Raw genomic sequence first — 12,740 nt, forward strand, 5'->3', positions numbered from 1 at the left:
ACCAAAATAAAATATTTTTAACAATTGAATAGGATGTCCAACATATACCTCAAAATAAACAAGAACCCATCTCACCAAAATCAAAATGTAGTGTAAAAAAGCTGAAATACTTAGAGAATAGATAGCAGAATACCCATGGTAGCTTGCTTGGAGACTTGGTCACCCATTTTGATCACCTCCTCCCAACTCACTTTGTCAAGAGAAGAAGCTGGGTTTTGATCCAACACCTAAATGCACAGTTTATTGTTAGTCCACACAATTCAACACAAACCCACATGATATCAATCATCAAAAAGACCCTTCAAATCCAAAAACCAAAACCAAAATCAAAACCATAAATAGAGATATTGATGGCAAACCTGTAAGGTTTCATGGATGGTGTTGAGGTGGGAATTCAGGGTTTTGTTCAGTTGCTCTTTCTCAGCTCTGCCCATCTTTTTTTCTTTTCTTTTCTGGTGAACCAATGTTGGTGCCGTGGTAAGAGCCTGACGATTGTCAGAGCTTTTGATAGCTAGGGGTTTTGGGGTTTTGATTGTTGTGCCTGAACCGCCGCCGTTTTGCTGCTTTGTAATTTGCAGTATGTTACAAAAACAAATTTTAAAAAGGGTACTGTTAACGTAGTTTTAGGTCACATATTAAGCAATTCATTTTTAAAATCATTTTTTTGAGTGTGTAAAAAATTATCAATACTTTTTTAATTTTCAAAAAATAATTTTTAAAAAATGGTTAATTATTGTGTGCTCTAAAAGCACACATTAGCAAAATCCTTTTAAAAATATATATATAAATAGAGTTGGGTTAATATATGCCTAGGCAGTAGACACACATTAATCAATTATTTTAGTAAAACCTATAAAAGTATTAAAAATTATATATCTGCTTTTCAGTTCAAATACAGATTAAAAAAAAAAATTGGGGGGGCAGATTTTTTTAAAATTAATTGTATTGTCACTTGTCAAGTTGAAGGAATTTATTTATTTATTTATATTTTTTTAAAATAAAGAATCAATGGAATTTTCAAGACTTTTTTCTTTTGATTTTTTTAATTATTATTATTATTATTATTATTTTTAATCTACGAGTAGAAAGTGTTGCAGGATATCTTATACGATCATTGGAAGAATTTTCTTATAGTTTTTGGAATTTTTAAGTATAGAAGTATAGAATTTTATTTTCTTATTCAAGAGAGTTTATGAGTATTTTTTTTAATTAAATTACTGTTCTTGTACGCAAGGTTAATAATTAAGATCTGTTTAAAAATTTTGTTGGAAATTAAGTTTTTTTTTTTTTTTTAAATTTTTTTTATAGCTTTTAAATTGGCTATAAATTTTAAAAAGAAAATAAGTTCACTAACAATAAAATTTCATTCTCATGTTTTCTATTTTATAGATGGGAAAAGAAAAAAAAAAAATCTCTACCTTCTTCTTTTTTCCTTTTTTTTGGGTGATCGATCCAAAGCTCTACCTTGAGTATTCAAACTGTTTCATGATCTAGTCGTGCACTAACCATTCTCTTCCTATGATTAAAGTTAAAATGGTATTTATTTATTTATTTTTGTTGGTAAAAGGATTTACACAAATAAGAATTGTGGAAGTAATAGGAAACATTGTACTGGAGATCTACATTGAGGCAGCTATTTGTGGATGGGCTATTAGATACAACAATTTTTTAAAATAAAATAATGCATAAATGGTATTTGATGATTGAATTCTTGATTTGGAAGATTATTTTGATTATTGAGCAGAGGTATCTGAAGAAGAAAAAGTAAAATTTGTTTCATATAAATTAGAGAGCGATATGGCCAAATGGTGGGATTGCATTCAAGATGATAGTGTGTTGAGATAAGTGTGAAATTTGTTCTTGACAAATAATGAAAAAGGAAAAAAAATGATTTCTTTGTCTATTGTGATTATTATGAGATTTTGCATTATATAAATTACGAGTTTAAGCATCTAAATTCATATGTGGGGATTAATAATTTGAATTATATCTTTCACATATCAAAGGAAGATACAATTTTGGAGGTTGAGTATATGAAGCCAATATTTGAAATTAAAGAAGCTTCAAAACAAGAGGATGGGAAAAAGGTGATTTTGAACAAGGGGCACAAGTTGAATAATTATGTGATAAAGAGAATTTATTGCTTAAAGATTATACAAAAGTCAGAGAAGAAAAGATGAAGGTTCTAAAGAAAATTAATAAAAATCCTATTATAGAAAAGATCCTCGCTCAAGAATATGGAGACAATTGAAGAAGATCAATTTGAAATCAAATCAAATAGTACAACCATGACCAATAAGCCGATAATCAAATTGTTGTGAACAACAAAGTAATACAATAATTTTTTTTATTTATATTTTTGGTAAACAATACAATACATTTGAGTTATACAAAATACTTAGTATTCTCAACAAAAAAGAAAAAAAGAAAAAAAAAAAGTTATACAATACATTGATTTTTCAATTGCCTCGAAATTACTGAAAACGAATATAAAATAGCTTTGTTAGTTCACTTAATGGATTGCAAGTATGAAAAAGAAGACAAAAGGGATTGGACTATAAAGATATTTGTTCTCTTAGTATAGAAGATTTCAATTCCAGAATGTCAACTCGAGTATGAGTTCTTTACAAATGAAGGAGTATGATGTAAAATGTCGTCCAAGGTCATTGGAGGAATGTATAATAATTTTCAAATTAGAATTCTTATATGGAAGGCTACTGTCGGGGATGAAAAAGTTTTCCTTCTGACAAATGAGATTTATATTAGGTTGGGGGTCTAAACCGAAACTCGACGATGGACTTGATGCACGGCCCAAAGGCTATCGATGAAGATCCAAAGAATTCACTATATTTTATACCTTGGGCCTAGATTGAGACTGACAAGAATGGCTCATAAACAATCCCTATAGCAGACACGTCAGCATGGTTAAAAAACACACGGTAAGAAATAGCCCAACGGTAAAGTGTTTTTGCAGTAAACAAGCCCAGCAGTAAAATGTCTCAGCAGCAAAGTAAGATAAAACAAGATAAACCTCCAGCTGTTAGCTATTTCACAGATTAAGGAAAATATCTGCATTCTCGGACTCATCATTCGTTGGCTCTGGAGAAGAGTCCTCTAATACAACAATATGAGGGAAAAATTTTATAGTAACAATTACATCATAACCATCAATAGTAAATAAATAAGTAAATGTCATGGGTTCCATAATAACAAATAATGAGGAAAACTTAGTGTGAGATGAAGGGAGAGAGAGATCCCAGCTAGCGCAGTAAAATCATTATGGTGCCAAGACATGCTCGACACTATAGTGAGTAATGAGGAACATTTCAGGTAGTATGAATAGTAAAAGAGACTGTGTATAGTAAAACTGCTGGGGCTTACTGCTGGGGCTTTCTGCTGGGGGTAGATAGGTGTTTATGAGTGGAGCTATGAGAAGTGTTTGTGAGTTAGGAGCTAGGGAACTGTTCGTGGCTATTTTTTGGTTGCCCAGCCACGTGTGATTTGTTGGAGGGATAACCTTACTAGGTCCGGGTTCTTTTTTGGGGAGTTGCGCCCAAAACTCAACATTGGGCCACGTGGTCCAACAGCTACCGGTGAATTATTAAGCCTAATAATCATTAAGGCCAAAATCTAAGAATCACGATAATTGTTGAGTAAATATGTAATATGTGTTTGATATGGTAGCTTTGATTAGCTGTAATAACAGTTGAAATAAAGTAGTATTTACTTAGATGTAAATTAATCTTGTACTCAACGATATAAATTTAAAGATAAGGAAGCAAAGTCACTTATCTTTGTATGGATTGTAACCCCAGCTGTACAACTTCTGTGAGTTGATAATATCCCAGCAAAGTGCCAGCAGTAGAGAGACAGTTTGCCAGCGGTTGAATGAGTTTAAGCCCTTTGTATGGTTTATAACTCCAGCTGTGTAGCATCAGTGAGCTAACAGGATTCCAGCAAGATGCCAGCGGTAGAGGCTAGTTAAGCTTGCCCCTCTTGTCATGCATTTAAATGAGTTTAAGCCTTAGTTAATAGTTGTAATAGTAATTGGAATAAAGCAATATGTATTTAAATGTGAAGTAATCATGTAATGATATAAATTTAAAGGTAAGGAAATAGAGTCACTTATTTTTGATAGCTTGCAGCCCAGCTGTGTAGCATCAGTGAGCTGATAAGATTCCAGCAGAATGCCAGTGGTAGTTTGCCATGATAATTTCAAGATTGAAGGGAAAAAATGGTGCAACTAAAGAGAGAGAGAGTATGCCCAGCTGTATGTAGGGGCTGGTTAAGCTTGCTCCTCTTATCATGCACTTAAATGAGTTTTCCCCTTGACAATGCTCTTTTAGTTTTTGTGAAGTTATGAGTAGTATTGCCTTCCAGGAGAAGGGCTTTTATATGGAGTATATGTGCCTTCTAAGATAAGGGCTTTTGTATGGAGTATATGTGCCTTCTAAGAGAAAGACTTTATGTAAGAAGTAGTGGTGCCTTCTAAAAGAAGGGTTTTGGTATGAGGTCTTGGTGCCTTCTAGGAGAAGAGCTTTAGTAATAGAAGTTCATGCATTCTATGAGAAGGGCTTTTAGTATGAGTGTTTGGCATCTCTTGAGAAGTATTGAGATGGTAAAATATATAGATGTGTTGTGAGATGTAATATTTGTAAAATGTGTGATATATGGAAGTATAAGAGATATGGTAGTTAAAGATAGTAAAAATATGAGATCATAACTGCTGGAGAAGTTGTAGAGATGGCTTTCCAAGATGAAAGATCTTTGTAAAAGAAGAGCATGAAGATGTATTTAGGTATTTGGAGATAGGAGCAGTGACATAGGCATATTTTCTGAGTATGGAGAATGAGAGAACGAGTATAAGAGGAGTAATAGTGTTGTAGTGTGTTTAGCAAAGCTACTGATATTTTCTGCTGGGATTGTATGAAGGCTTATGAAGGGCATTTGTGAGTTAAGGGTTCAAGAGTTTAGTTTCTCATTTTGAAACTAAAAACCCAGAAACTCAGTACTTCATTAAGAGCTTCAGAAGATCACCCAGGGAGAAAGAATAGGGAAGTTTATAAGAGAGTTGTTTCCCATTGGTGTCCCCCCTTGAGGTGTTGATGAAAGGTCCCCTTTAGCTGAGTTTAAAGTGGCATTTTAACAAATAATCTCAGCCAAAATTTGTCCCAAACAACAATGAATTTTCAGAGAATCCATCTTAAGATTTGACCAAAAATGGTATGTTTAGCTTTAAGGTATTCTTGCTATTTCGAGTAAGAGTTGCTGGGAAAAAAAGCACCAGAAAAGGAAGGTATTTTGGCAAGAGAAAAGTAATTTCAATAGTTGGTTTTGATTTTAGCCAAAAGTGGAAAAATCAATAATGCTCAAGCTGCTGGTTCAGCTGTCACAGCTGCTCTGAAAAGGTTGTCCCAGCTATCAGGAAAAGCTGCGACAGCTATCATGAAAAAGCTGTCTCAACTGTCAGGAAAAGCTATGACAGCTATCATGAAAAAACTGTTTGCTTTGGGCAGAACCAATGAGGTCAGATGGGTCATTTCAGACTGTTGGAGAGGTTATTTCAAGGATTTGGCTGAAAAATGGTAAGATCTCTTTGGAGGGTATCTTGCTATTTTGGGTATAACAGCTGGCTACTGGGATTTCAGCATTAAATAGCTGATGATGTCACTCCCAGCCAGGTGTCAAGTTTTGAATACACTGTTGGGATTCAGCTGAAAATGCTTCATTCTTTGGGTGTTTGTGTTTTTGGTACAAGGTTTCATTACAACACATTTCTAGTAAATAATAGAAGGATTGGTTGAAAGATAATGAAGCCTTAGAGATTTAGTCAAGATCTCATTGTGTTGTGACATAATCTTGGTGAGCAAGAAGAGTATTTAATGCTCTGCTCTGGCAGTTGGTAGAGAAATATATGGTGAGATTGTGGCAGACAGCAGCTGGGTATTTAGAGATATTATGAATATTTTGTATATATAGAGAGATAAAGATAGCTAATCAGATTAGGCCACATGTTTGAGCTGGATTTTAGCTGAAAGAAGTAATGAGATTTATGTAGAATAATATAATGAAGTTTCTAAATATGCATAGCAACAGCTGGGGATTGAATGAACAATAATCTTCCCAGTAGTTAGATGGCTAGAGATATTGAGTATTTGTCATATGATGAATATCAAATTTTTAGGAAAAGAGCAATGAGAAATTTTATCATTTAAAGTGCTACGTGATAAGAGATGCTTACCATATGTTACCCGCTACACACGGACTCATTAGAGTTTAGGGAGTTGAAGAAGACACACCAAGTAATATGTTTCTTTTATCAACTTTAAACCGCTGGAGCTTTAATGAACATACCTCTTGGCCCTCCAAACCATGACTCCCAAAGTTTCCCCAAAGAGACTTATGCGCTTGGATCATAAGCCGAAGGTGAGATGACGTACCTCGGGTTTTGTTGTCATTTTGTGTAAATATGGGCTCTTGTTGAAGAAGCCGCTTGCCACGAGTGTAAGAGAGGTAATATGGGCCATGAGCTTTGATTCATTGCTTAAGCCCGATCGATATGTTAATGTGGCATGGGTTGCCAATGAAGTAATGCCACGTGGGCCGAAAAAATGGTCCTCAACAGGAACTTAGTTTCTAAACTTGAAACAAAGAACTCAGTGACTTTTTCAGAGCTTAAAGAAGGTTTCACCAGAGAGGTTGAAGAAGAGTTCTTTTTTGGTGTGTATCTTTGTGTGTTCCTCCCCACCTTTAAGCATTAATGGAGAGTTCCATTTATAGTTGGGTTTTTTAGGGGGTAATTAGCAAATAATCTCTACTAAATCTTTCTCAATCTTCAGAAAATTCTTAAAAAATCGTTCCTAGGATTTTAGTTAAGAGTGGTAAGCTCAACTTTTAGAAGGTTCTTACTATTTTGTGTAATAACAGCTGGGATTCTGACTTAGCATTAAATGCTGCTCAGCCTTGGTTGATGGGATTAGAGCATGCATTAGGCTAATGATCTTGGTTATGCAGCTACTAGAATCAGAGTTCCCTAGGGTAGATTGTATCATCCCAAGCCAGGTGTCAATCTTGAAGCCCTTGCTGGAAACTCTATTGGGATCCCCTTGGTGGCCTCCAAACCACATTTCCCTAAGTTTCTCCATTTGGGGTTTATGTGCTTGGTCCATGAACCAGAGAATACACTTTTTTAGTATGAAAGTGAAATGATTTTAAGTTGTTTTAGGAGCTTTTTTGGCTTGCTCATGACTGCTCTTGGTTCTTGGTCGAATGGGTTGGAGAAGAAAGTAGGGACAGCTGGCTGAGCTTCTAAGCTTTCTGTCACGTCAGTTTCAGCTTTATGTCACATGATAAATGATGGAATTTCAGCTTGTGAAGGAAGGTTCTAACCTTTGATGGATACGTGTCCTATTCTGATATGATTGGACAAGTTAGGACTTGATGGGTATGGCCTCCAGCTGTTTAGTTGTGCTGAAATTTGGCTGGTCAGCTCACATGATCTCTAGCTACTGGGATTCGTGTGTGGGCTGGGCCGGCTCAGCTGGGTTTTGTAGTGGAGCTCCTTTGGGCTTGGTTATCCCTACAAAATGAAGAGTTTTTCCATGGGTGATATACATGGGCTTTTGTAGTTTAGTTGACTATGGAAAAATAAGTGTAGTTCCCATAAATTTTGTTGAGAGAAATATTCTTGAGAGGTGAGTGTTTATACTTCCCATGAGTGAGGGATTTAGTAAAGCAAGTGTTAAAATTATATTTGAGTTTTGTAAAATAAGTGCCAAATTAGTATTTGGGTTTTGTAAAATAGGTGCCAAATTAACATTTAAGCTTTGTAAAATAGTGCCAAATTAATATTTGAGCTTTGTAGGATTTTGTAAAAATATTGCCGTGTAGCAACAAACTTAGTAGAAGCGCCGTATTGTAACGGGCTTTATAGGTGTCGTATCGTAACGAGGCTTTAGAGGTGGCGCGTCAAAGCGGGCTTTAGAGGTGCTGCATCGTAACGGGCTTTCGAGATGCTATATCGTAGCGGGCTTTAGAGGTGGCACATCGTAGCAGGCTTTAGAGATGCCGTATCATAACGGGCTTTAGAAGTGCCAGGTTTTAGAAGTGCCGCATTGTAGCGGGCTTTAAAAATACTGCATCGTAACGGGTTTTAGAAATGCCGCATTGTAATGGGCTTTGTAAGAAGGTTTTGTTGGGCCTTTTCGGATTTTTCCCACAAGTCAAATGATTTTGAGCTTTTTGTGGAGATTGCTTAATTTTGTGGCCCAACTTTGGTAGCAATATGGTGAATACTTTTTGTGAAAACCCAAGTTGGATAATATGTGGGATATAATGGGTAGTATTTGTGAGAGGGCCCAAGGCAATTTATGGGGCTTATATATGGAATATTTATAGGAGCCCAATAACGTGGAGAATATTTGGGTAATATATGGGGAATATTTATGTGGGCTCAAAATAATTTATGGGCTTGTGTGAGGATTTTGTGAGTGGGCTAATAAAATTAAGGCTTGAAAATTTGTACCTCAACAGCTACTATTAGGATCTATTAAACATAAAATATTCTTGATTGGAAATGAAGTTACACTTGGTTTTGTTTCGATAGAAAACCTTATGTGAAGATAGGTTTTCCGCATTTTCTTATGTTTGGTAATATCAGAAAAAAAAAAATTAAAGGAAAAGTATCTCTCAACTTCCTTTGTATAGCTTGGCATGAGAAAAAGTTGTTTTCCACTAAAATTTTATGAAAAACAACTCTATCTTACCTTAAGCTAAATATAGAAAGTTATGGAAATTGTTTTTGTTATTGTTGTCATTTTTAGAATTTTCTAGAACAGATTTTATACCGTGGTTTTGAGTTTTTAATAGTTTTTTATACCCTTGTTTTAAGTTTATAATAGTTGTTTTAGTCAAATTAGATTTCTCATATGGAAGGCTATTAATTAGGATCTATTTAGAAATATTCTTGTTTGGAAATAAGAATTTTTTGGCCTTTAAACTGCCCCCCGAAGCACTTGCAAAAAAAAAAAAAAAAACCAAAATTGTAATACAAAATAGGGAGTGGCTTGATTGCCACTAAACACGTCAGGATACGGACACGTGTCTAAGATCCAATGTGTCAAGTGGCAACTGCCACTAGACACAAGCCGCAACCTACAAAATAAGTTCACTATCAACATTTCAAAATTTTTTTTTTCAAAAAATAATCTTTTCTATTCTATGTTCCGTTGGAGTATAGATCTCTGGGGTCTAGTTGTACACTAACTCTTCTTTTGCTATCACATTGCGTAGGGAAAAACAATAATTTTGGCATGCTCTCTTTGCTTCTATTTTGTAAAAAACACTCAATGCATATTACTAAGTGTAGCCCGCAAAAAATCTACTAATCTTATTAGTTTAAGCACTATATTTCTCTTACAACTTTGGAAAAAGATAATATAGTTGATCAAGAGTCAGTCATGTTAATCTATTTTCCACTGAAGATCTTCCCTCCAACATTCTTTGCCTTGCCTTACTTGCCTGCAACATCAATATAACTCGTTAAAGGCCAATAGGTTTTTTGCAAAATCTAAAAGACCTTGATATTTTAAGATGTCAAAATTGTCAAATGCAAGGAAAGAGGACAAATTAGAATATAGACTACACTAAAATTGAAGGCTAGAAGGAATAATAAGTGGAGGGTAGACCTGTTTTTCCCAGTTTGTACAACTTGTTATGATAGAGAGCAGTAATGCCTGCACTGAAGCACCAACCAGTATACCAATCCAAAAGCCCTGTCCTCTCATCTATAGCCAAAAACCCAATATGGCAGCAACTGGAAGTCCACATAGATAGTACGCACCGAGGTTGACATAAGCACCTAAGTCCTGCCACCCACATCCCCTAGCAATACCTGAAATATGAAGAAACACTAGATTGAGCTCAGTTGCCCATAAATCCATACACTGAAATGTAATTACATGTTACCAAGAGAGGTGTATAAAGCAATTAACCTGAAAGAACACCATGTAAATTGTCCAGTATAACTAATAGACATACTAAAGGAGCCATGGTTATGACATAGTCTACTACTTCTATGTCATTGCTGAAAACATAACCAAAAACACCGCGGCTGGCAAAGAGGGCTAAGCTTAATATGAGTGCCTGTGCAACGGTAATAGACGTCACTACAGTGATAGCTAAACGTGCTCCTTGTGGATTCCCAGCTCCTAATTCATTTGAAACTCTAGTGCTATATTCTCAAAAATAGAAAAAGGAAAAAATATACATGTAAAGAGTTAGCAATGATTTATACATATGTGTACATATATCTATATCTATTGTCATATCTGTAGTTAACTAGTTATATATAAGAATGTGCATCAGTTCAAACCTTGCTGCAGCAGCAATTCCATCCGGTATCATGTAGAGTGTTGAGATGGTTTCCAAACTGTTTAGAAAAGTCGAAAAATAGTTATATCCCATTTAATGAATTCATCTCTTTATTGTATGGATTTTTTTGGGTGTAAATAGAGACAAGATTAAATTTCAAACAACAACTTGCAATGTAAATTGCTAAAGCTACTATTAATTTTATTATAAAAAAGCTTACAAACTAACATGTTAATGAGTGATTGGTGCCACATCAACAACATAATGAATAATTTTTTTTTTTGTTGTGTTAAAAAATAGACATACCAGTTTGTAACATTTATGTAGTAAAATTTGTAATATTCTTTGCATCAGTAATTTACAATTAATGATGATAATTAAGTTGTTCTACTTTTGAAAGACTAATAGAAACTTACCACACAGACAAGACTGAGGTTTCAAGTGTTGGATTTGGCAGAAGCCCTGACAGCAGGATAAGCAGCTCAAATGACCACCATTCAAGGCTATGAAAGATCACATGAGAGAACATTAGTAAAAAACACAAAAATGCTCTACTACATCTGTAAAAAAGGGGAGGAGAAAATTTACCAAATCATTATAGCAGAAGGAATTGCAAAACGGAAGAATTCTCCAATTCCTTGGAACATCTCCATAGAAATTGGGACCCTGGTTTTTGAACTGGCACTAGTGTACTTCATGTATAGTCCAAGTAAAATCACATTCAACCAATATGACATACCAATGGCTAATGCTGCTCCAAGATGTCCTAGTCTAGACTTGTATACTAAAACCCAACACAGAGGTATATGGAAACAAAGGGTAACACAAGAGCTTACTAGCAAGGGAATGATTAAACTTTGTGTCTGAAAATATCGAACAAGGGCTTGAAGAGTTCCATAAGCAAAGAGTGCAGGAATGAGCCATATTATGAATTTACCAGCTTCATGTGAAATTGCAGGGTCTTGACCCATTAAAACAAGTAACTTTCCCATGTAGATCCAAACAAGAGACAGAGGGTGACAAACCAAAATTATAGAGAAAATAGCTGTATACATTTGATTTGCTAGTTTTTGATATTGCTGAGCTCCATATGCTTGTCCACATAGAGTTTCCAGTGCAGTAGACAATCCATACTGTTTAGCATATGAAAATTACAAGAATTCTGTTAGTTATTAGAATAGACAGCTAACTCCAAATTCAATGCAGCAACTTAATAACCCAACTTTATGTTATAGTTGTGATTCTGGGTGTGCATGCTCTCATGCATGTGTGACTATTATGTCTTCTGAAGATTTGCAATGGTTCAGCTCATAATAATGTATTTTGATAGTTCTTTCAATGCATGTGTTCAACCATCCAATGCCAATGAGAGATGCCAATAGCAGCATCTCCTATTGTGATGCCCCGTATTGATTGCATATTGATTAAGTGTGACGTGTGTAAGACTGTAAGTGTATTCCAAGTCCAATCTGAACTTTATAAACAACTACTATGGGTCTGTTTGAGATTCGTTTATTATGCTGAAACTAAAATTTTTTTATTGAAAGTGCTGTAGATAAAGGTAAAAATTAGCTGAAATAGTACAGTGAGACCTATGAATAGTATCAAAAAGTGCAATGAGGCTCATGAATAGTAGCAAAAATAAGTTAAATAGTAAAATAAGCTGGTTTTTTAATTTGGAGCCAAACACACACTAAATGTGACAGTGTGATTAGAGTACTAGCCTAATCCTTTTGAGAATAGCACAGATGTGGTCTCTTTCCTAGGATAAAGCTCATGACCATCTTGCACCTGCTCTGATATGGAATGTGCCTCTTCTTGATAGGTTCATATTACAATACAAGTTTTGTTTTGTTGTTTTTCATTGTTGTAACGATCTCGGCCTAAAAATTTCTTGCAATCTTAAATTTTATACGTGAGGCCAACAGATTCCTTTGTAAACAACGATCATACAAAGTAGAATAAAATACAAAGAGACAGACTAAAATCATAAACAAGCTAAAAAAGAGGGTTGAGAACGTTTCAGGGGACCAAAATTTAATCAGATTGTTCTCAACAGATATTGATGATGATAGGACAAAATAGTATATCTGCATTTCATAATGGTAATTGTCATTTCACTATCTTCATATTCTAGACCAATACAATAAATAAATCACAAGACAGCAGTGAGTGGTTACAAAAGTTCATTTCTTATCAAAAACCTTCAAAAAAATAAATCAGTTACAGACAAAATTGCCTGATAGCTTCATTAATCATTAGTATTTTGCAATTTCAAAACTTGACACTTACACTTCCTCCTAATTTTTGAAGTTCAGACCCACCTTCGTACACTAGGATAAATCTTATTAACTGGTAAAATCTCTCTT

General features: G+C 34.7%; 1 protein-coding gene and 1 non-coding gene across 2 annotated transcripts in view; both read right to left on the minus strand.

Annotated features, from left to right (window-relative positions):
* Nucleotides 1–3: 3 nt before the first annotated feature.
* Nucleotides 4–622, minus strand: LOC112004677 (uncharacterized). The gene is made up of 2 exons (XR_010629052.1): nt 360–622; nt 4–227 (listed from the first exon to the last, which is right to left on the minus strand). It is a non-coding gene; the product is annotated as an uncharacterized LOC112004677 (transcript).
* Nucleotides 623–9,987: 9,365 nt separating this feature from the next.
* Nucleotides 9,988–12,740, minus strand: part of LOC112004678 (protein DETOXIFICATION 12) — a 28,334-nt gene continuing 25,581 nt past the window's right edge. The window contains exons 2-5 of the mRNA XM_065773714.1: nt 10,960–11,504; nt 10,788–10,874; nt 10,373–10,429; nt 9,988–10,231 (exon numbers count right to left, since the gene is read on the minus strand). Of these exons, the coding sequence (XP_065629786.1) occupies nt 9,988–10,231; nt 10,373–10,429; nt 10,788–10,874; nt 10,960–11,504 (933 nt within the window). The remainder of the gene's footprint in view (nt 10,232–10,372; nt 10,430–10,787; nt 10,875–10,959; nt 11,505–12,740) is intronic.

Source organism: Quercus suber, unplaced genomic scaffold (assembly GCF_002906115.3).
Source record: "Quercus suber isolate HL8 unplaced genomic scaffold, Cork oak 2.0 scaffold_79, whole genome shotgun sequence".
NCBI lineage: Eukaryota > Viridiplantae > Streptophyta > Magnoliopsida > Fagales > Fagaceae > Quercus > Quercus suber.